At 40.9% G+C, this 24,101-nt stretch overlaps 5 protein-coding genes across 6 annotated transcripts; 4 read left to right on the forward strand and 1 right to left on the reverse strand.

Moving 5' to 3' along the window:
* Positions 1–103: 103 nt before the first annotated feature.
* On the reverse strand, positions 104–14,395 carry LOC125977248 (uncharacterized protein C6orf132 homolog). The gene is made up of 6 exons (XM_049733588.2): positions 14,272–14,395; positions 13,859–13,893; positions 4,362–4,450; positions 3,254–3,341; positions 1,156–3,043; positions 104–1,078 (listed from the first exon to the last, which is right to left on the reverse strand). Exons 5-6 carry the CDS (start codon positions 2,976–2,978, stop codon positions 982–984), a joined length of 1,920 nt encoding a protein of 639 aa, XP_049589545.1. The 5' UTR covers positions 2,979–3,043; positions 3,254–3,341; positions 4,362–4,450; positions 13,859–13,893; positions 14,272–14,395; the 3' UTR covers positions 104–981.
* Positions 5,396–13,695, forward strand: LOC125977280 (guanylyl cyclase-activating protein 1-like). 2 transcript variants are annotated; one of them, XM_068652411.1, is made up of 4 exons: positions 5,396–6,239; positions 12,561–12,710; positions 12,917–13,007; positions 13,103–13,695. In XM_068652411.1, exons 1-4 carry the CDS (start codon positions 6,003–6,005, stop codon positions 13,267–13,269), a joined length of 645 nt encoding a protein of 214 aa, XP_068508512.1. In that variant the 5' UTR covers positions 5,396–6,002; the 3' UTR covers positions 13,270–13,695. The 2 variants fall into 2 exon arrangements, with proteins under 2 accessions (XP_068508512.1, XP_049589582.1); XM_049733625.2 differs by lacking the exon at positions 5,396–6,239 and adding an exon at positions 11,661–12,257.
* LOC125977233 (uncharacterized) lies at positions 6,234–11,529 on the forward strand. Its single transcript, XM_049733561.2, has one exon. The coding sequence runs from the start codon at positions 7,572–7,574 to the stop codon at positions 10,539–10,541; it is 2,970 nt and encodes a 989-aa protein (XP_049589518.1). The 5' UTR covers positions 6,234–7,571; the 3' UTR covers positions 10,542–11,529.
* Positions 14,306–17,250, forward strand: irf6 (interferon regulatory factor 6). The gene is made up of 7 exons (XM_049733594.1): positions 14,306–14,479; positions 14,631–14,826; positions 14,923–15,021; positions 15,117–15,401; positions 15,588–15,980; positions 16,071–16,189; positions 16,385–17,250. The coding sequence occupies exons 1-7, from the start codon at positions 14,306–14,308 to the stop codon at positions 16,613–16,615; spliced, it is 1,497 nt and encodes a 498-aa protein (XP_049589551.1). The 3' UTR covers positions 16,616–17,250.
* A 159-nt stretch (positions 17,251–17,409) lies between these two features.
* On the forward strand, positions 17,410–24,051 carry eps8l3a (EPS8 signaling adaptor L3a). Its single transcript, XM_049733643.2, has 20 exons — positions 17,410–17,865; positions 18,361–18,439; positions 18,858–18,931; positions 18,997–19,061; positions 19,306–19,464; positions 19,549–19,698; positions 19,882–19,922; positions 19,993–20,075; positions 20,153–20,352; positions 20,525–20,630; positions 20,728–20,801; positions 20,869–20,943; positions 21,056–21,201; positions 21,286–21,508; positions 21,594–21,658; positions 21,928–22,024; positions 22,112–22,219; positions 22,338–22,423; positions 22,546–22,681; positions 22,763–24,051. The coding sequence occupies exons 2-20, from the start codon at positions 18,375–18,377 to the stop codon at positions 22,763–22,765; spliced, it is 1,956 nt and encodes a 651-aa protein (XP_049589600.1). The 5' UTR covers positions 17,410–17,865; positions 18,361–18,374; the 3' UTR covers positions 22,766–24,051.
* The last annotated feature ends 50 nt before the right edge of the window (positions 24,052–24,101 follow it).

A 24,101-nucleotide genomic window follows, 5' to 3' on the forward strand; every position in this document is an offset into this window, starting at 1 on the left:
CAAAAGGCAAGGAATACCAAGCAAAGGTCTAGTGACGTAGAAACTGAAAATACTCAAACATGCTATCATTTGGTGCAAACACAAAATTCTAGACTTTTGAATATTCCTTATCAATCAGAATTTATTAATCAGATTGAGATTGGTAAAACCAAATTTGCATAGGTGATGAATACTTCTTAGACCCTAGCCTAACATATAAATATATGTAAAAATATTGCTGCATATCAGCATTAGTACATTCTTGGTTTATACTGCACAAAACAATATAAAACTAAATCTCCTTCATTGATTAAAATAAGAAATAATACAAATCAAAGATCTATGCAAGGCAGTCTGATTGCAAAGATCCGGCAATAGATACAGCTTGACAGAAAATTAAGATTACTGCTACAATATACTGTATGGGATGTGCCTAATTTCAGTTTACATTATTAAAACTTACATTCAAGATTCTTTAAACAGATAAATCTGAGGTTTATGCCAAGCTGTCCACTACTGCACGTCTTTACACTTAAAAAGTCACAGCTTTATTTCCGCAACTTCCTACGTTTGTCTATACTGTCAAAATTTTAGCCCCTCATCCTAGGATATCTAAAAAGATAGTAAAACTTATAACTTTGTGTTCTCGTTTTTCAGTTAATTTTCCGGTTTATGATAAACCGACTTGTAAAAACAGCTATACTAGCTTTGCACATGTAGGCACTAGCATCAGTGCTAATGCTAGTTTAAAAAGGTGATCTGTTAGCGTTTAGCATGACACATTAACTGTTTGTTTTGCTTCTCACATCTAATAACAAATGCCCATTTACTATCTCAGATTTGTGATTAAATTGTGGCTAGAAACTAAATTACCCTTCCAGTTAGTGGGCATTACCTCAGTTGTTGTTTTCCCCCCTGTACATTCTTTGCAGCATTCCGTCTTAGCACGAAGTATGATATCAAATCGACCATGTATAATGTAAAAATACCGATCCTGTTTACTCATGATGGTCCTTTTCTAATGAGAGTAACGGGTTGTTGGGTTCCAGGCCGAATTCGATAAGTCATTCCATACTGGTAGCTTGAGTGCCGTTCATTGCTGGAAAGGAGAAAATATTGATTGTTAAACTGAGATATATCCAAACGTGATCAAGCAATTAGCACTGGAGGTCTTACCTGTTGATTACTGGAAGTTTGCTAACCATTTTCACTTCCTGCTTGTGGGTTGTTGTTTGGTTGGTTCCAGTGGAAGCACTTTTGACCTGTGGTATGGTCTTTGGGATGACAGGGACTTTGACTTCCTCCGAGAGTGGGACACTCCAGTCTTGAGCGTCATAGTCTGTCTCGTCCGTGGGAGTAATTTTGTGGTCTATCTCCAACATTTTTTTTTGTAAGATGCTCACAAGTGTGGTTTGACTTGCCGATAGCGATGTTGGCTGTTGTGCGGAGTTCACCGTCGAATATGTCTGGAACTGCGGCTTTGGTTGGACATTGACATTTCGAGACGGCTGTTTTGAGGGTTTGGGAACCGGTGAAGGTGGAATGTGAGCAGGTGGAAGAGAGTTTCTATTTGTTTGCGGTGCCATTTTCAACAGTGGGTCAGGAGAACGAATGGAAGGAGAGGGCTCTGTAATGTTACCAAAATCTTCAAATTCTGGAGGTGGAGGGAGAAAAAAGTGTACCTTGTCCCCTCCTGACCTAACATAGGAATCATTTCTCTCCACAAGCTGTTTCCTCATATCTGATGAAGTTGGTTCTGGTGAATTATATGTTTGTCCAGTAGTCATCCGTGCAATGGTTGCTGATTTTGTGTCCCAATACTGGACGGGAATGACAGAAGTTGGACTGTCTTGGACTTCATCTGGATGAAAGAGTGCAGAGCTTGAGAGGGATCTTGACATTGTGGGCAAAGTTTGGGCAACCGAATTCTGAGTGCTTCCTCTGCGCTGATTAATCTTCATTGTCCCAATTTCATAAGACTTATTCTTATCTCGTTCCTTAGCCGCCATTAACAGCGAAAGCGGGGAAGCCGAAGAAGCCTCTCGAGCCGCAATGGTTTCATCATTCTTGAGGCTGTATCGTTTATGATCTAATGATGGACTAAATTTACCAGCTGGTTTTGGATTAAGTTTTCCTTGGATATCCTCAGAGGTCAAGAAAGTTTTGTTCAATGTCTGAAGCTTTCTTGGGATTTTGTATGGCACCCCGCGTGGTTTGACCGTTTCATTTTGTGCTGAAACTGTTACCGCATTAGCCTGTGTCGTCACCTCAGGGACTGATGATTGAGCGGGCAGAGTATTTTGTAAATTCTCTAAATTGTAATAAAGAACATCGTTGGGAATTGATTTGGGACGCTCATGTAGAGGTGTCTGACTTTGTAAAGTCTCTTTGTGATGCTTTGGATCTTTGCGAATTGGCTTGGTTGGCGTCTCCCTGGGAACATTCCCGTTCACCTGGACCAACTTTGGCATTGGGCTGGCAGGACCAGTATCTTCAAGGAGTAACATCTGCTTGGGTCTTGTGTCTTGTTCCACGTAGCCTTTGAGGATTGACGTGTTGGAAACATGGTTAAGCTTTGCTGAGTGTTGAGGATTGAACGTTGACTGCGTGCGTGTCTTCACAGGGGGCGATGGGGCAGGAATATGCGGAGGGGAATCGGTGTTGGCCATAGATGAAAGTCGAATTGGTTTTGGAGGGGGAATCTTTGCGGTCTTCGGCTGCTCTTTAGTCGGAGGAGGCGGTGGGGCGAAATTTGGATGTTTGGGAACTTTAGCCGGGGACGGTTTTGAAATGAGAGTTTCACTGGAATCTATGGAAGGAGGCTCCGGTGGGGCCTCAGTTGGGGGTTTTATGACGCGACGACTTTTGTCTTTCTTGATGGGTGGCTTCGGAGGACTTGTTGAGGGAGGCTGAAGGGCGGCCATCTCTAAACTGCTCAGGTAGCCCATGAAGTCTGGTGGAGGGAGGATAAACGTCTCTGGAGGTGGGGGAGGGGCCATGGGGGGAGGAGGCGGAACTATTATTTCTTCCTCCGCCAAGTCATACGAGAACACGTTTCCATTGACTGAAAGAAAAAACAGAATAACCGAGATATTCTCATCAGTTGTAGAAAACTAGCGCGTTAGGAAATTTTGAAGCACAAGAAGTTCTGATAATCCTTTATAGTACAAGAATGAAAACTAAAAGTGTTTCCACTTCCTTTAGATTAGTTGATAAGTAAAACGCTGCGTCTTGAAAAACACAATGGGTTATTCACAATGTGTGAGGCACTAACCTGCACTATTGACCTTTGAACCACTGATAGGGGGGAGGACTGGCACTTTCGGTGTTGGGACAGCAAATGCTTGAAAATTCTCTGAAGTCTATGTTGGAGGGGGAAAGCAAATATCATTGCGCAAACTGTGACCAAAAAAAATACACGCACCTGTGAACAACGATAAAAACGTTGCTGAAAAGCATAAAGGTCTGATGAATATAAAAATATCTAAAGCAGGTAAAATGTTAGCATGTCAGGTGCTTGTGCAATAAATTAAATATTTCAACTGCGTTCTAAAAAAGTATCATGAGGTGTTCTGAGGTCAATCTCTGTTCAACCTTTAATTTCTGTAATATTTTCCATTGAGCGTTGTCTTACATTGCACACACCTCGTATCCTACTCATTGGTGAATCAGAATAAAACGGTGCCACCTTTTTATTGCTCACCACATTGTCTCGTGCTCCCTCCAAGCCGTCGCTTAGAAACCTGATTGTTTGTGCCCAAATATTTTCTACTCTGATCACAACTTAGACGCCAGTAGTAATAAATAAACATTTTGTTTCCATGATACAAAATTCCTAAATGGTTTTAGCGTCACTGGGCAAAAAGAATCAATCTGCCATGTGAAGGCAAATGCGACACGTGACACTTGGATAAAAAGACATGACGTGGGCGTGTTGTTAAGCATGACGAGGCTCACCGTTTGCTTTCACCTGCTTGTACGCTCTGCTGCGCTCTGATTTTTTCTTAAAGCACATTTCCTGCCTATGCACTTCTGGGTGCGCCACATCTAACATGCCTCAGATGCAAACACTCACCACTCCCATAACAGCGGGGTGTGTGAACCGGAGTGTTTAGTAATGTATTGTTTTTGTTTTTGTAAAACAGCTATATAGACTGCTCAATGCAAATAAGTGTATCCTATAACTTGAACTTAAAATTGCTCTGATGTCTTGTATCCTTTATGATTTATCAGACACATGAGGTGTTGCCTATGGGCTAATGGTAATCAATGGTATTGAACATCTCTGTTGGAAGTTAACTAACAGATGTTCCAGATAGTCAAGTGTTCCATCTAAAGAAAACAATCAACATAGTTTGCTCAAGGCAAGTTGAGTAACTTACTGTGTAATGCTTGACGGTCGGTCTAGCACGCACACTGGCGGTACCCGACTCTGGAGAAGTTGGTGAGTTCAGCACCAGCTCGCTGTGATCTGGGGAAAAATAAAAGTGCAAATCTCTGTTAAAACTGGTGTTATTTGTTCACAAGGAGGGATTAATTGCTTTTAGGATGTGTTATTGGAAATGATTGCACGTCATGTTAAACTGGGACGGAAGCTGGCATTAAAAAAATAAAAAAAACATGTTGTGAAACCAGGGGGGATAATAAAAATAGCTGTGATGGGGGAAGATCACGCTCTTCAGCTATTTTTTAAGATTGCCAAGTAAGAAAGTGATGAGAAGCGAAGACATACGATGTCGCACAAAAGCACTTAGCCTAGATGTTATGTCAAACATTTGACTTAACGCTTTTCTCATGAGGCCTGGCGAAAGACGAGACACATAGCAGCCAAAGTCAACGCTGTTTTAAGACACCACCTACCAGTCTGGCTCTTTAATGTCTTTCATTTCCACTAATACAAAAAAGCATTGACTGACATTTCCTGTTTGAGGTTTAACTGCAATTATAAATGAATACTACATAATTGTGTCACCATAGCTCTATCTATCTATCTATCTATCTATCTATCTATCTATCTATCTATCTATCTATCTATCTATCTATCTATCTATCTATCTATCTTTGAGGTGATCTGTATTCTCCAATTATTTTATTCCATCCCAGGTTATATTATTATTGGGACTTTTGTGACATATTGGCTATGTGCTGGCAAGTAACTAACTAGCTAGTAACAAAGTAACTAGCTAGTCACAAAATACAAATACAGTATTACTCTATTTGAATAAATATTTTAGGTATTTTCACTGTACTATTGTATTTATTCTTCCTTCCTTTCTACTTTTATCCCCAACAGGTAAAAAGACCCTGCTCCTTACTTTGTCAAAATAGACTAAAATAAACAACAGCAGCAGATATAATAAGATATTTGTCTACTTGAGAGAATTGTTTGAACCCTCGTTTTATTATAGTAGCATATATATTATATTGTATATGATATATTATTGTGCCTGTTTGTTGTTTTGTTTACTTCCACAAGTCTACATTTAGAAAAATATAATGAATTATACTTTTGGGAAAAATGTTTTAACAAATGCATTGTTTAAGAATAGCACCAGCAAAATTTCTGCCTAATCTGGAAAAAAAACATACAATGTATCTTTTTTGCAGGCGTGTTCATTTGTTATTTAGTAAGCAAGCTCCGTGAATGTGTTTTGATAGCGTAAAGGTCAAGCCAAGATTAGCTCTTGGTTTAAAATTAAAACAAGCAGCAATATCGAACATGATTTGGGTATTCTATGTAATTGACAATATTCATTTGTTTAAATGTGTTTCCATTTCAAATTTTAAATTTAAATGAAATATAGGAGTTGAATCAGTACTTTTTGGGCACAATTATCTGAAGCCTAATACTTTGTATGCACAATGTGAGGACTTTTGCTACAATTTGTAAGTAATAGGTTACTGTACAAGAGGTGCCACTCGAGTGCAAATATGCTTCCTAGTAAAATACTTTCCATACCCCCCCCCCCCCCCCCCATGCACCTGCCGCGCTTGCAAAATACTCACCCATTTCCCTCATTTTGATGCTGGTGTCGAAGAGAGAATTATCCTTCCGACCCAAAAAGGCCAGGGTTCCCCTCTTCATCTTGACTTCTAGCGTTAATGTGTGTGATGATCACAAGTCACACATTTTGACAAGATGCTTCGTGAGTCCGTTGTGGGACGACAAGGACGCACTCAAGCGTGATCTTGCAAGGAAAGTCATGGAAAGAAATGCATTAACTCCGCCTACCGTGCTCAAGTTACATTCCCGACTACAGGTGAGGCCCCAACCTGCTCTGCTCTGCTCTTTCCGCCGACATTCCAGCTCTAATCTCTGTCTTTAATTACATACTTGGTACGTAGATCTCAGATTTTAGTTGTTAGATCCACTGCTTCTTTGAAAGGCTCAATGCTTGCAATCTAGCAAAACATTTTAACACTTGCATCTGTTTTTTGTTTGTTTTTACTTTTCATAACTTTTGCATAAACTCATCTGTCGCTGGTGGCACTGCCACAGGTACAAATTACAAAAAAAAAAAAAAAAAAGAAAAGACATATAGACCACGTACTGAGTAAGCGGGTCCATTAGTCGCCTACGTCAGCAAGTCGGCCATTTTGAATGTGACCGACATGACTACTAAAACCCAGACTTGACAAAAAAAACAAAAAAAAACAATAGTCTCTGAATATAAATAAATAATCAGTGACGACGAGTAATTAATTACCGTTACACAATTACACAGTTTAATATTTAGCTGTTCAAAGAGAAGTATGAACAAGTATAAAACGCTTAAACCTCAATTTCATTATGAATATATTGACAATATTAGCAATAATCATGAATATTTAATATTAATAATGTATTAATTAAACAATATTTATTATATCTAGGAATATTTCATTGGTTTGTACATACACATTGTTGAAGATCCATATTTAGTCTGTAAAACATTTCCACATCACAAATGTATTGAACTTCATAAAGTGCCTTTCTACAAAGTGCAGAAATAGATGTGACATAAGTCTTCTGAATAAAAAAAAAAAAACACCACATTTTCATTTAATTATTTGTAACAGCAATCACTGGAGATGGAAATGTCCACTAATTGTATTGTTGTATGGTAGCAATGACCTACATACTTGGAGGAACTTTGATGATGTCATAACTACAAGTCGCTGTCATCGTGTCACCGTCACCATCTATGTCATCTTTGCAATAGAGCTTATCAGTGTTAAATGACTTCATCTCTATTATCACAAGCCAGATATGTTATTTTGATGTAATAATTTTAACCAGGTCTTAAACTACTACCCCTTGTATCCCGGCAACAGTCGCCTTCTGTGTCATGAAGCTGAAAAGCACTATTCTGCACACATTTTTATTCTTTTTTTTATCTTGACAAACGCAAAGGTCAAAAGAAATGTGTATTTTGAGTAAACTAAGGCATCGTGTTCAATTGTGACAAGGTGTTAAGGATGGAGCCATCCATTTTTTGTACCACCTATCAGTAAGGATGTTTTCCATTTTACCGCCAAAGAAACTGTTTAGGAGCCATCCAAATCATGAGAGGATAACTCCGAATCTCCAATTTCTAAATAAGGATTGAAGGATGTCCTGGACAAACAGGCAACTACTAAGCAATGACCATTACGGCGAACACGTTAAAGATCTGGAAAATAAAGGAACTATGTTGCTTGAGCAAAGACGGCACGTCAAGGAAGATTTGGCTAATCTGGACTCGGAAATTTTCAAGATGGAAACAGAGAAAAATGACTTAAGCGCCCAAACACTGGGTCGTCTACCATATTCAAATTTCATGGGGGAGACAGCGAATGAAGATTTGGCGTTGCTTAATCTTCAACAAAAAGAAGATATTCTCAGTGAGCAGAATAACCTCTTAAAGTTTAACATGGTAAAGTTCGGCTCTCGCACCGAGATGGCGATGCTCGAATGTCGGTGTTTGGAGATGGAAACGCGGTACGAAAACATGAGGACACATTTTGCTCAGCTTGAAGAAGAAAATAAAGACTTACGATCGCACGTTGAAGAGAAGGTGATACTTTCTGGGACGAATAACCTTGCCAGTCAGGAGTGGTCTCGTTTTGGATCGCAAAATGTCGACTTGAACACAAACAACCAAGGCGTAACAGGAGATGCTAAAGCTATTCCCAACAACAATCAGTTGGAGCAAATTAAGGCCCTCAAAAATCATATTGTCGACCTAAAAACACAAGTTAAAAATCCTAAAGAAGGTGAGGACATACTGATTCCACCGAATGTTTTTCTAAAAAATGAGGCAGCTGAGCTACAGTCACAGAATTTGAAAATAAAAATGCTGGAGACCGAAAATAATGACTTGAGGGCGCAACTTCAATTTCATCAAGAGAAAATGAAAACTGAGACGAAACATTTCCAAGATGAGGAAATTAACAAGGAAGTGAAAGAGGCGCAGGGAGAAGACTTAAGGCCACAACTTAAAGCCCTTCAAGAAGACAAGAACTGTTTGGAAGATAACATTCGAAGCCTGAAAGTTGGACTAGCTCAAGCTCAAACTCAAAAAGAAAAGATGGAAACACAGAGTTGTGACTTGAAGGGACAAGTTAAAGCCCTTAAAGAAAAAAACAACCAACTAAAGGATGAATTTAAGTCCCTCAACGATCAGGTGGCTTTCCTTCAGTCTCAGCTAGCAAAGATGGAGACTCACAATAATGACTTACGGGCACAAGTTAAAGGATTTCAAGAAAACGAGGAGATTTTGATTAAGCAGCATGAGTCACTCAAGGATGAGGTTTCGCAGCTCGAAAGCTGCAACGTGAGAACCGACAAACAAAACGAAAACTTGCGCACACGGGTGAAGACTCTGAAAGAATCGGAGATCAACTTAAATGAGAAGGCGGAGACGTTGGTGGGTGAATTATCCCACCTTAAATTTCAAAGGGAAAACGATCAAACCGAGATTCATCGTCTGAGAAGAGAAGTACAGACGTTGAGGAGTCAATTACAAGATCAAGAGGAACTATTGAGGAGGATCGACGATGCCGAATCGCTCATGGAGAAGGAGTGGGCGGAGAAGGAAAAACTGAGCAACAAACTGGGTGAGCTCGAGGAAGAAGGCAATTTTGTTCAAAAGCAAAACGATGACGTTCGAGTGGAGTTAGAGAAGAATAAATGTGTTCAGGAACAACAGAGCAAGCAGATTGCTGAACTGAAGGCGACGTTACAAGAGCGTAAACGGCAACATGAAGAGGCTCAATTTTTACTCTTCACAAAAGATGACGAGTTAGCCAAGCAAAACAGGAAAATTGTTTATTTAAATGAAATCACGGAGGAGCTGACCTCCTACGTTAGCAGTCTTAAACAACAAGTACAGCAGCTTAAAGTCCAGCTGGAAGTCAAGCAGATGGATGAGATATTAAATAATGTTCCTGGAGGCCATTTGGAGACAGCGCCCGAGCATGAGCCGACCCATGAAAACCAATTGGGTTTGAAAACCCAGATAGAAGACACGAACGTGCAAACAGAAGATTTTCATCTAAACAATTGCTCCATTCAGCCAAAAATGCTGAGCAAGCACAACTTGGCTTTGCTTGACTCTCCAAGTCTGAAGCTGGAAACGGAAATCGAAGACCTGAAGACACAAATTAAAGATCTTACCGAGCTGAACAAGACCCTCAATGAAAAGCTGGCCCATCTTGAATCTTGGGCTGCCAATGGAGATTTGAGGGCACAAGAAGAAGATCTTGGAGGAAACCAGGACAGGCTGACCGAGCAGAACCACCTCAATGAAAAATTGGCTGATCTCCAAACAGAGAATGGAGATTTAAGAGTGCAACTTGAGGATGTCAAAGAGAACGAGGAACTAATAAAGCAGAGGACGGAGACCCTCTTGGCTGAGTTGGAGCAGTATAAAACGGAGCTCAACCATCTGAGGACAGAAGCTCAGAAACTCAGGTCTCAGTTACACGATCGAAGCGACCTACGGAGACGAATAGATCAGGCCGAAACGCAAATGGAGAAAGATTTGGCAGAGAAGGAGAAGTTGAGCGCCAAATTGCGGGAGCTTGAAGAAAAGGACAACTCGTTAAAACAACAGCACAGCGACGTTCGAGCTGAGATGGAAGAGCTTAAATCTACTCGAGATCAACAAAAGCAACAGATTACAAAGTTAAAGGCAGCGTTGAAACAAAACAAACTCAAAGTTGAGGAGGCCAGATTTCTCCTGGATAGTAAAGAAGATGAGTTGGAAAAGCTAACGAAAGTTACAGAGGAGATGAAGACTCTGATTATGAATTCAAAACAAACCACGTGCCATCCTCAAAGACTGCTAGAACTTAGTCAAATGGATGAGGAACATGGCAACATTTCAAATGTGGACAAACTGAGCGAGGTGCACCCGACGTCTCCATCTGGCAGACTTCACAATCAAACCAGAACTTTTGGCTCTTGGCTACTAAATGTTCCTAAGATATGTTCCATTAGAACACTAATCGAGGTTGTGGTTGTGCTCTTTCTTTTAACTATATTTTCCGAGGATATTGACCTCACAGATTTCATCGCTGATCAGTTTCATCAATGTTAAATTTTTGTATTACAGGAATTCCTTGTCTTTGGGCAAATACTGCTTGGGTCATATATGACTTGTTTCAGAAACTTTAAAGCTCCCATTGTTTATTTCCGACTCATCTCCTGTCAATGTGTGTGTGTGTTTTTTAATATCTCTAACCTGACAAGAATGTCTGGACTTTTCTGGAGAGCCATTTTTGTTTGTTTTATCCGTCTTCAAACTGTTTGTAACCAAAAATCAGTTGCTTTGTATTAGTCAATTGTTTTTGAATCGATATTTTTTTTTCCCCACAAACATTTTTACAAAAGATAAAAAAATGAAGTTGGTATTTTTTCAGTTTAGGAATAATTTCATTGTCCCATAGTGGACAAGCAATACTCACAAGTTTCGATTTAATAATGCAAGTTTTTTCATCTATCAGCTATGATAAATTTTTATGATGAATCATAAAAATGAAAGCTACCAGCCCATGCATGACTTTACAGTATTTTATTTCTAATTTACAACGCTTGTCCCCCTCACTCAAATGTTATTAGTCGTAGACGACACACACGATTACCAGTACTGTCATGTGACCTAGTTTTCTCAGTTTACCATGTCGTTACTGTCAGGCGATAAGTGTCGAGATGATAATTAGTCTAAAGAGGATCAAGAATCCTCCAAAGACCAGAGTGAGCTGACCACCGGCATTAACCCTCGTGAAAAGAACCCTTTAAAGTGCACGTCGTGCAACAGTTATACTACACAAGGTTAATATATCTTATTTACTTTGACAAAGAAATGATTCAAGCTTAGTGGGACTTTCAATTCAATTCATGAACAATATAAAGCATTTTATAGTTTTGTTATATATGTTTTTCTCCAAAATGTAGATGGTAGATATATAATATTATGATAACTGAAGATTTATTTGGAGTATTTATACTCCTAAATGTTATCTTTTTTATCGTGTAAAGCAAAACAACAGTTTTCTATCACACCTTAAATATGTGGAAACAACCAAGACTGGTTCATCCAGTTCCTCAGTAGGAATTCATTAAGCCATCTTAAATACAGTATGAAGAAAGAGCATTTAAGATTCCTGCATTTGTTTCTCCATGTCTATTGCACAGTACACTGATATTTAAAGGCAGCAGCCTTGAATTTGGGTTTTAAATTGAATTATGATTTTATGTTGAACTGGAAAATGAGTGTTGTCAATAAATCTATCCTTTTTTAAAAAAGAAAAAAAAAACTGCAGCTGGCTATAACCTCTGCTTTCCCGACAGCCTTTTCGATTGTTGAATATAGGAGCAAGGAACATACGTAAATACAACTCTAAATGGGTCTTTCTGCCCTTACGAGCGCTCTAAATAGTTAAGTCTCATGGGCAAGCAAAGTAGATTACTACGTGAGAGCTTCAGAAGGATGAATGGCTAACTAACAAATATGTCAAGCCTTTTCACAACAAACAAGCTCGCGATGCCTCTGTGTTTGGATGCAGTACATTTGACTTTTTAAGGATTTTGCCGAGGACTTTATGCGACGAAAACAAGCATGGGAAACAACGACTCGGCTGTGGAGGACCTACAAAGTTGTGAGAGTCATCAGTGGTATAGAAAATTTATGACGGAGTGCCCGTCAGGACTTCTTTCGTTCTATGAGTTCAAGAAGTTTTTTGGGCTGAGGAACCTGTCGGAAACATCAGATGCCTATGTTAAGGATATGTTTTCTACCTTTGATTTGAATGACGTAAGAATATTCATTACTCCTAATTATTTATCAATTGTATCATCAATATCTGGCTATTTTTGTGACTATTAGTTTGCTGATGAACTTTTTCATGAGAAAGCTGCTATCACCTATCTTGCTTTATTTTTTTCTGAGAAACCGAATGTTATTCATTTAGATAAGGCAAGATTTTGTAAAAAATAAAGTCAATCCAGACTTCTTCAATGATTTGTCGGCTCATCTTCCCTTCTCTGGTTATGTGAACACGCCATTATTAGGAACATAGAAAAATACTAAATTATTTGTGTGTTTTTTTTTTTTTAGGATGGTTTCATTGATTTCATGGAATATGTCGCTGCTCTCAGCCTCGTTCTTAAGGGAGCAGTACAAAAGAAACTTCGCTGGTACTTCAAACTCTACGATCTTGACGGAAGTGGCTGCATTGACCGCGACGAGCTGCTTCTGATCTTCAAGGTAGCATAAGCCTTGCTAGAGCTGCTCAACTGCATAAATCCGGACTTGGTAGAAACCCACCTACTGACCTATTGGTTTCTATTAAAGCAGACAAGGGATGAAGCTGTGGGGAAGGACGCTAGTATATTATTTTGTGACACTTTAGCGACATCTACTGGTGAATCAAAGTAAGCCATGAGTAACATCATTTCTTTTTTTTATGCCAGTCTATTGACGCAATCAATGGAATTCATGATGACGTTAAAGCAGAGGAGTTTACCAACATGGTATTTGACAAGATTGACGTAAATGGAGATGGTAAGTAATACTGTCGTTTCCAGTTAAATGTTCATTTATGCCATTTAGTTAAAACGGTTGACTAAATCCAAATGTATTGGTTTTATTGTGCCAAGGTGAACTGTCCTATGAAGAGTTCATCGGCGGGGTTCAAGAGGACGAGATGTTGCTGAAGATGCTCACGCAAAATTTGGACATCTCACACATTGTTCAGAAGATTCAAGGAGAAATGACTGCTAATAACTTCAACATGCACCGTGAGGGCAGAGGTCAAGAATCTTGACAACAGGACTGATCACTTGGTTATTTCCCATATAATTGTTGCCACTGAGGGACTGTATGTTAACCCTGAATAGTAGATCTTCATTTTATGGATGACACCAACTCCCTAGCCGTCCAACAGGATCTACAAATTGCTGTGATGCTCTGACAAATAAGATGAAGAGTGTTTCAGTTGTCAAGACAGCTACTAAGAAGTTTACTTGGTGGTGATGCTCAGCCATTTTGTTTTATACTACTATGGTACATTTTTCCCATTGTATATATATATATATATATTTTTTTTTTTTACACAATTTTATGACAGTGTGCAGGCATTTTGTGGCCAATTTTATCTTGAGGTTCATATAGGTTGTTACAAATCTCAAAAGCAAAGCAGCCAAGACAAACACTTGGGAATAAATGAACCCGATTTCACTGAGCCAACATTCGAATTTGTCAGTGTTTCTATTAGTATTTGGGCTAACAGAGACGATATAAGATAGAAAATATGATGACGCAAAAAAAAAATTACGATGTACTTGGAGCGCGCACAACTCGTGAGTTTGACATTCTGGAAAAGGTGTGTCATTAGTGTGACGTCACAGGCCTACCTGAGTTTCGGCTGAGGGAAGTGGGCGTGGTGAGGCTGAGGAACAGAGGGAAAAAAAACAAAGAGGATTAGGTCGGAGTTGGCTGGGACAAACTTTTAGGCTTGTTATCGTCACATTGTTGGTTTATCAACAAGATTAGCTGGTGACAATTACATAATTGGGGTCAGTATAGTCGCGCGAAGGAAATAAACGCCTGGGGGGGGGGGAGATCGGACAAATTTGGGACAGAAACCGACTGGAAAACGAAACAGCGACTTCCTGGTTCGCGCAGGTAGGTTTTATTGTTCCTTTCCAAATAAACGAAACTTATGGATCACGTTTAAATATGTCTCCTGTGTAAAACATCAGTTCAACTTATTTAAAGTAATAAACAGAATTAATTGGAAGAGCGGCTTCATTCGCACGATCGTCACCCTTCGCTGCATTGTGTTCTCTCAGCCAGTCGCCATGTCGGTGGCGCCGCGACGTGTCCGCCTGAAGCCGTGGCTCGTCGCCCAGGTGGACAGCGGGAGATATCCCGGTCTGGAGTGGATCGACCGTGACGCCATGCGTTTCAGGATCCCGTGGAAGCACGCCACGCGACACACGCCTCAACACGAGGATGAGGACACTATATTTAAGGTGACCAGTCACCTAAGCAGGTCAAGATTAATAGTCTGTCCCAAATGTGTCATTGATGAGAAATAATCAGTTGTAGAAGGAGCCTGTTTTTCCCCCCCCCCCATAAAATATATACTCAATACTAAAAATACTTTCATACATGTTACCACAGGCATGGGCTGTTGAGACTGGAAAATTCCAGGAAGGCTCTGATGAACCCGATCCTGCCAAGTGGAAAGCCCAGCTCCGATGTGCCCTGAACAAAAGCCGGGAATTCAACCTCATCTACGACGGAACCAAAGAGGTCCCGATGAAACCCTTGAAGATATATGATGTCTGTGATATCCTGCAACCCTTAAGCAACCCAGGTACAGTAAATGAATGAGCTTTGTTTCCCCCCCCCATTCTTCCGTAAGGCTGGTACAACTCTGGTTTAAAACCACTACTTGCCAATGAAACCACAGGTTCTTCAGATCCTGGTTCTTGGACTCCAGGTGAGGAAGATGGCGCAGAGGAAGATATTCCAGACACACCAGAATCTCTTCCTCCCTACCCATCCAATGGTAAAGACTTCATCTTCCTTCTACTTTTATTACATCCATAAAAGAACAAGAAATGAAAGAAACTTTGATGCTTACATTCTGATTCCCCCAACCAGGCACAAGTCCGTCTCCTCTCATCTTGTGGTCTCCTATGAGCTCGGAGTCCTCCATGCCACCAAGTACAAGTTGTCCTCAACCTAATGAAGTCTGGCCCAAAGAGGAACCTGTTAAGACTTGGCCAAAACAGGAGCCTGAGGATGTGGAGATGCAACCCACACCCATGGCTGTCATGCCCTCCGCTGTCATGCCCTCCGCTGCCCTGGCCGACCCCTCGATGCAGGGCCCTACTATTACCGACACCTTATTTGCCTCTCCAGAGATGTGGATCAGCTCCCTCCCAAGTACGTTTTTTTGACATCTTCCAAGCATGTCCACAATGATCACTAACTGACAATTACAGCATACTAAGAATTGCCAAACTAGTTTTTCTAAATGAAGTGCCACCAACAAGGAGAGCAAACTAGCAAAACAAGTACTTCTTACTTCAAATGCAAAATACCAATTTTCGGAATGCGTCTTGAACTCAGTGACCGACCTGGAGGTGCAGTTCCTGTACCGAGGGAGGGAGATGTGTCCTACGATCACCGTCAGCAACCCCCAGGGTTGCAGGCTCTTCTACGGCGATCTGGGTCCAATGGTCAACCAGGAGGAGCTGTTCGGACCGGTCAGCCTGGAACAGTTGCGCTTCCCCACCACGGAGAACATCACCAACGACAAGCAGAGAATTTTCACCAACCGTCTGTTGGACGTAATGGACCGAGGTCTGATCTTGGAGGTGAGCGGCCACGACATCTACGCCGTCCGTCTGTGCCAGTGCAAGGTGTACTGGTCCGGCCCCTGCGCGCCAAATGCCTCTGCGCCAAATCCTATCGAGCGGCAGACAAAAGTCAAACTGTTCTGCCTGGAGTCTTTTCTCAGTGGTGAGTTCCTGTTCCTGTCCTTATAGTTCATTCTCTGCCAGTTTGATGTGGGGCATCATTAATAATTGGAATGTTTTTTGTGCGACGTAGGCGTGATTGCCCACCAGCGTGGCCAAACCCCAACTCCGCCGCAATTTGAAATCAACCTATGTTTTGGAGAGGAGTGGCCTGATGGAAGGCCGACCGAGAGGAAACTTATCATGGTTCAGGTGAGAATTGAACGCTGGCTAAAAGGAAAGTCACCATCTTGTGGCATCTATAGGGGCCACATTGATCACACAAATAAATGTTGGACACCTCAAGTAGAACCTGACCAAAAGAAGATTTTGGAGGCAGGACAAAGCCCATCTACGAAACGTTTTTGTCAGCCCTGTTTTAAGCAGACAATGTTCATCTCGTTCCAGATCATTCCAGTGGTGGCTCGCATGATCACCGAGATTTTTTCTGGAGACAACACGCGATCCTTCGACAGCGGCAGCGTGCGCCTCCAAATTTCGATCCCTGATATCAAAGACAACATAGTGACCCATCTGAAGCAGCTCTACTGCCTGCTTCACACCAACCAGGGCCAGGACGGCTGGGTTTTGCCTCCTGGCTCAGGTTTCAACCTCGTCCAGACTCTGCAAGGCCAATGAGCACCTGCCGGGGAACAGCAGACTGGTCTAAAATAGTTTGATCACACGTCATGTTAGCAAACATTTTTGGGTATTCCTATTTGAAAGTAATCCCTTCTTTTAATTTTTTTTATCTCACTCAATAGTGTCGCCCCTCCTTTGTTTCTCGTGCTCTGCATCTCTACAGTTTATGCGGAAGCACAACATGGATGGGCCAAAGTCCTGCTTGCTTCAAAATATAGTTTAACATAGTTAATGACTGACAGAGATTGCCTTGTGTATCCTAAATGTGTCAGAGTAATCAATCGTCCACAATGTTGAAAGCTACACGTAAAGCATGTGATCTAAACGTTTCGGAAAATTTTTATATTGTACAGCTTGCCAAAAACCTTTTACTCGACCATGCTAAGAAGTTGCATTTTAAACAAATATATAGTTAGAGATGTGTTAATTATTTGAGCTGGTTCTATTTTTGTCATCTGTTTATTTTAGATTCAGTGTGTGTTTCTTTCTAATCCACTATTTGTATGCAAAAGAAAAAAAAAATGCATCATTCCATTTTATGGCTCTGAGATGGATGCTATTGCATCGGTGAGGTGTTCATTGGTGCCTTTTTATGCTCCGATTTTATGTACAATAAAAAACGTCATACTCGATTTAATTTCATGGATTACTTTGACTTCAACACATCGCCTTTGTATACTGTGTGAAAATTGACGGATAACGTCCAATTTATGTTGCCAAAATCTCTAAACATAGCGGTGCCTCACTGGTGCGCTCTAGTGGTTGAACAGTGTAAGCACAAGCAAGTAATCATAGTAGTGTTCTATTTTCAAATGATCACTTCTACAACATTCTAAGGCAATCACAGCTTTATCACAGGGGAGACATCATTAAGCATTATACTTATAATAAATAATTTTCTAAATTAAATTCTGATAAATGGGCTTGTGCTTTTATTCACAATCTCAATTATCACAGAAAGCTGTCAAGTTGATTAGACCGCGCAAGTGGACTTATCGCCTTGGCAACTATTAAACATGTCATCTCCACAATATGTTTTCATATCTAGTCTAACCTTTGCCTGGGCGGGATACCACACTGGGAAATGCAACTCACTTCTTCCACACATTTGTTGTGTCACAGCATCTGGACTTTGTGCTCTGTCTTTATGGGAAGGTCTTAAGTGTTTGCTCAAACTATGACTTGGAATTTGAGCTGGATTTTAAATATACCATACGGGAGATCTTAAATTGCATTCAACACAAAAGGTAAGAACACTGAAAATGTCCTAAACTTTGTTTATACAGTATATTCCAAAGTGTATCTTTTAACTATAACAGAATTACAAGAACCCAAGTGATGCTGGCAGTTTTGTATCTGTATTTTTGTATCTATATTTGTTGACATAATGGTAGTTTTGGTTGTAAAAGGTGATTCAGTTGGAAGCTCTTTATTGCTGCATAAAATACTAAAATGTTGAGTGCTCACTGAAATAAAAGAAAGTCTGTTTAAAGCGTTCCGTGAACCTGAATGGACGTTGAAAATTACAAAAGAAATCAATACAAGTGTTAATCAGTGTTTAACATTAGCATTTTTGACCTTAGCAAATAATTATATGTGGACCTGAGTACAAAAACAATTTAATTATAACTTTTGATTTCTGATCTGTTAAGGTTTTTCTACAATAAGGCGTAAAAACTAAATATAGTACCATACAATACTGTGACGCTGCCTTGTTTTATGACATTCATGTGACACGACAGGTGTGTGTGTGAGGATGTTCCAGAGCGACAGTTCACTGGCGAATGACACCAGCAGTTATGCCGGATCTATCATGTCCAAGTATGTGCGTCCATTATTTTATCATAATACCCACAGTCAACCTTGAGCAAATGTAACGACAAATACTTCACTGTACTAAGTACAGGTCCTGTCTTTTTTTTTTTAACTGTAACATGAGTACAAGAGTTGAATTTTTCTACACTTGAAAAAAATTACGTGTGCCTAAACCGCACATTTCAGAAAGGTCCGAAGGCACGCCTAAGAAATAATCGTGCTTTCTAATCAGCATCTTAACATGCCACGCCCGTGTGGTGGAGTGCTTGCTAACAGATTTCAATAGTTGAAAGAAATATAGGACTTTTGTTTGTTAAAAAATATTTGCGTTCAGCTAATGTTAAATTGCAGTAAAATGTTAAGTACAAGGCGTGAGAACCATTTCTACCAATGGCCTCCAGTCATTTGCTCTTTGTTGTGACAGTGGCAACTCGGTCACGGACGAGGTGTCATCGCAGGTGTCATGTATGCCGAGGCCCAGTGCAAGGTCGATATACAGTAAGTAACCGCACCGTACAATTTGAGCGATGTGGGATCCCTTTCATGATCCACTGTTTCGACAGTGCGAAGGAAGGAGTACGCCGCCTCCATAACCAAGACTATAAAGTATTTCCATTACAGCGTGGAGGTAAGGTCCCGAGTCATGTTTACCAGCAAAGCTCTAAGCTAGCCATGTTTATCCTCCTCGCTACCTGTACAGTATTATAGAAGTGTTAATGCAAGTGTGATGAAATTTTACCAAGGCTGGTGATTTTTGACAGATTTTGTCAGCAATCTAAAATATATCTAAAATTGGCTACGATCAAGCTGAAAAGCTATTAAAATTGAACAAAGGTTTTAAGGGATAATTTTATGTTTTTGTTGCTTGTCAGCATCTCCTCACATGCGACCTGGACGGCAAGGAGCTGCGAGGCCTCGCTGACTGTGTGGACAGGCTCAATCTGCTCGACAAGATGGGCCGAGTATGGGGCCAGAACATGCTGCTGGAGGTCAAAGAGCCTGACCTGCTGCTCACCGACATAGAGACCAAGGTCACTTGCAAGCGCTCGTGCGGAATCCATCTATTTTCTATCGGGCTTTTCATCACAGGATAACAATGTTGGACTTTCTCTCAGGAGGTGCTGGAGTCTATTCGTCTAAGTGACATCGTGGAGCTGAAGGCTGAGTTGGACACAACAGTTTCAAACTCACTCCTGGCAGTGATGGTCAAAACAGACAAGAAACACATGTCAAGTGTCTTCCTGTTCCACTGCAATGATGTCAGGGTGAGAATTAAGACCCCATCCGATAAGCCTTTCAAGAGGTTCTCAAAGTGTGGCACGAGGGCCACTAGTGGTCTGCGGGTTTTCTCCACGCTTATTATTATTTTTTTTTTAGATGTTTCACTCCTCCAACACAACTAATTCAGACTACCAATCTGATAATGAAATGTCATGTCTTGTTTCCAGGCTGATTACGTCCAAAGGGGTATTTCAAAAGCGCGTTTAAGGTAGGAGCCATAAAACCCGCTCACTGGGTATTCTTTGGATTTGAATGTGGTGACAATTTTGACTCGACAGTGCATTACATGAAGAACCTGAAACCCAAAGTGAAATTGAACCCAAAGAGCAAACTCCCGAGTGGGCCCCTCCTGATTACAATGGTGAGGCTGTTAAGACGCTGCGTTGACAATAGTAATGAGATATATTTGTTTAAATCTGGTTTTGGTCACCCGTTTAGAGGACACTCACCTGGTTATAGCTCAGAAGGATGTTGATGACCAGGAGGAGGAAGAGGAGCTCGAGGAAGAGGAGCTCAAGGACGAGGAGGAGCTGAAGGAGGAGGAGGAGCTGAAGGAAGAGGAGGAGGAGATGGCCTCCTCCATCATAATTGAACCTTTGCGCCCACCAAGACCTTACAGAGAGTTGGACAGAAATGTGGTATGTAAAAAATGAGGTATATAATCATTATGGTGAACAAGTCACGTGCACGTCACAAGCATCAAGAAGTTTGCAATTTTTAAACATTTTTTTTTTCTGCCTTTGGTGTGAACTCTACTGTGTTTTGAAGTAGTTTGACAATATTGTTAATCTTCCCATTCTTACGCCACAGGACATCTTGAATCACATCATCAGTGACATTGAGATCTTCATGGGAAAGGTGGCCGCCTTTGCGGTGAAAAATGCAAAGAAAAATAAGAAAAAGAAAAAAGGAAAAGGTTTGGGAATGCAAATATTTCAACGTATTCTTTACGAGGCCAGCTTCGATTTCAGATTTCAAGTATAAAGCTAAAATACGTTTGTTTTGTTTGTCAGCCATGTCCGGCATGCCCCCAACGGAAGAGTTCGTAGAGTGTCTCCAGAAGATTAAATATGGGTTCAACCTTCTAGTCCGTGTCCTCAAAAATATCCCATAATTTCTTTTGCTTGTCTTCATTATCATGTTCATGTCTTCAGGTGGAGCTAAAAGGAAAGATTGATAACCCCAGTGTGTCTGAATTTGTGCACTCCTTCTTTTCTGCATTAGCATTTGTAAGTTGGAATTAAAAGACCACATTTTTTTACACAAACTGCAACTTTGACAAAAATAGCCATATCTCCTTGGGTGTACCTAATTTTGTGACCCATGACATTCGCTCACCAGATTGTAAGTCATTGCCCTGAGGGCGTTCCCTCGAGTATCGTGGCGCCTTTGCTGACACCTCAGTGTATCTGCCTCATGAGTGAGGAGGCGACGGAAGAGGAGGACCAGCTGTGGCAGTCTTTGGGAGATGCGTGGAATATCCCAAGGTAGGGCACAGTCCCAAATTGCGTACTTAACCTATGTTCGAGGCGACCCTAGATTATCTAAGAGCATTTCCTCCTTTGGCGCAGCACCAAATGGCCTGAGGATGACGAAGACATCCCAACATACACGCTGGAGTTCTTTGATGGCTGGCAGCCTCCTGAGGTGATGGAGGCCCCCGTAGCCGCCAGTATGACCCCAATGAAGCCGCAACAGGTTCCACGGCAGCCTCCCGAGCTTATGGAGGCCCCTGCAACTTCCAGTGTGATCCCAATGAAGCCGCAACACGTTCCACGACCCCCGTCCAGTCAGGTGAACCCTCACGCTTCCTTTCTTTTAAGGACTAGAAAAATAAATCGAACAAAACCCCAAGAGGACATTTGCTTTGTGTGTGCAGACAAGCACAGAGGAGACAGCATCACCTCCTGCACCAGTACAACAGTTTGTGTGGATACCAGCGAGGTACTTATTGAATGGATATGGTCCTATTTGCAAAGTCACCAAGTTGTGCTTTTTAATCTATTTTTCATTATTTATTGAAAATTTAACTTTACTTTAAAACGGTAACCGTAGTTTGAAACCCTACTTTGAAAACGTAACCCTAGTTTGAAACCCTACTTGCACAGGGCGCCATTCTAGGACCGCCACTGGGCGCGAGGGTCACGGGCGGGCCCATTCATCGGGGCTTTAATTACAATTTTGTGTGTTCCATATGTGCTTTTTCTTTATAGGCTGCCAGAGAAGAAGCTGCGTCGCATGCGTGTCACGCACGACTTCATCTCCAGGAATAACAGAGAGCTGACCATCAGGAAAGGCGAAGTCGTGGAGGTGCAATGTCGTTCCATCCTTTTGAAACACAAAATTCTGATGAAATAATAAAGATCAAATGAAAAGTACGCTCGCTACATCCTGTAGCTGCTGGACGTTTCCAAGCTGTGGTGGAAAGTGAGGAACAGTGAAGGAGAAGAAGGATTCGTCCCCAACAAGGCCCTCACGGAAAATGAAAACGAATCTGACGACGTGGTGATTGCAATTTTAGATAAAACCACAAAGTCATCTTGAAATTTGCTGTTTACCACTGTAATCATCTGATTCCATATTTTCCCCATGAGCCTTTAATTAAATCTCTGTTCTTCTTCAGCCCATTGAAAGCATTCCTGTCTTAAGCAAGAAGTCCAAACCACCCGAGGTGAAAGCCTGGCTTGAGCACATGGGCTTCACCAAGATGTGAGTACATACATCATTTTTGTAAAGTCTAGAAAACTTGGTCGACTTTCGTACACATCGCATTTGAATCCATGTCGGTTACCTCAGACGTCTGATTTGCTCTTGTTCTTCTGTGCTTGCAGCACGGTGCGCTGTCTGGGCGTGCTGAGTGGCTCCATGCTACTGAGCATGACCCGAGAGGAACTGAAGACTGTGTGTCCGGAAGAAGGCGGGAGGGTCTTCTTCCAATTGCAAGCAGTCCGCACCGCCTCCTTGACTGTAGGTGGCAACTTTTCCATCTGTTTCCATGGACACCAATAGTGTGTGTGATGTTTACACTGTTACTTTTTCTTGCAACAGTAGGCAGCAAACTGAATTGGAGAGTTGTCACGGACGAAAACATCACCAGATCGCGGTCTACCTTCAGCTCACAGCAGAGAAACTTCTATCATTTTCACATTGCCACTTTTGACATTAAATATGTCACTGCACATGTAACACAAAACTGGGCATTTTACATTCTAAATTACTGTGTTTACAATGATTATGCTATCCTATGAATGACAGTGTCAGTAAGTTGTCAATTTAATTCTGTAATTTTATTACTTTGCAGTAGTGTTCTACTACAGTACTGCCCATAGTCCTCTAATACTGCAATAAGAGCAAAATACTACCTTAAGAGTATGAAAGTATTCAACCTCCAACTCCATTCATGGAAACATCTTACGGGTATAAGTTTAGTTGAATTAAAATTCCAATTTACATTGGATACCTATGACAGAAATTAATGTCATTTAAAGCTGACATCATGGTTATAAATCCTTCCTTTTTACATTTTACTCAGTTGTGCTCAATATGAAGTGGAACAGCAAATATTTTGTCTGAATCACATACATTAAACGTAACAAAATAAATCCCCTCACAATATTTATGAACACGTATTGAAATCAAGCACTGTAGTCAAGTTAAGAAGTAAGCTAATGCTAGCGTTAGCGAGAAGCTAACGAATGTATTTAACACATTGTGTTCCCCAAGAATAAAACAGCACCTCCGATGTAATTCATCTGATACAACTAGCCAAAATACATTCACAAGAAGTGAAAACATAGAGCACACAGCGCTAGAATCAGCAGAAAGACTTATGCTAATGCTATGAAAACGAGGGCATCATAGACATGCAATAATATGAACGTGAAATACAGTTCATTATTTTTGTGTTATCTCAAACTTACCACTTTACTGTGTCCGTCGTTTCTATAGATTGGAGGAACTGAACCCTCAATGAAATGAAGTATTTGGGTGAATCTTGACGAGATTTGTGAAACACTGAAGTACTTTGCACAGACAAGCACAACGTTCCACAGTTGTGGGAACCTCGTCCTGAAAAATTAAACTTAACCAGACCCTTCTTTGAGGTTCTGATGCTGTGTAATGAGTTGTGTGATCTAATGCATCCAACAACGGAACATTTTGATCTCTCCACTTCGGCATCCTTGAATTGTTTGAACTAAGTAATAAAGATGGCGGATTGCCGAACCAGTTTGGCCACACCCCTTACCTTGTTTGGTAGTGCCGCCCCCAATAGCTATAATACGTAATCGAAAATTGATAAAACTGACCGGAGTAAAAAAATATCCCCCAAACACATTATAAAGGTGTCTCTCCAACACCTGGAGAGATTGATTAAGCTTTTCTACAA

Source organism: Syngnathus scovelli, chromosome 11 (assembly GCF_024217435.2).
Source record: "Syngnathus scovelli strain Florida chromosome 11, RoL_Ssco_1.2, whole genome shotgun sequence".
Lineage (NCBI taxonomy): Eukaryota > Metazoa > Chordata > Actinopteri > Syngnathiformes > Syngnathidae > Syngnathus > Syngnathus scovelli.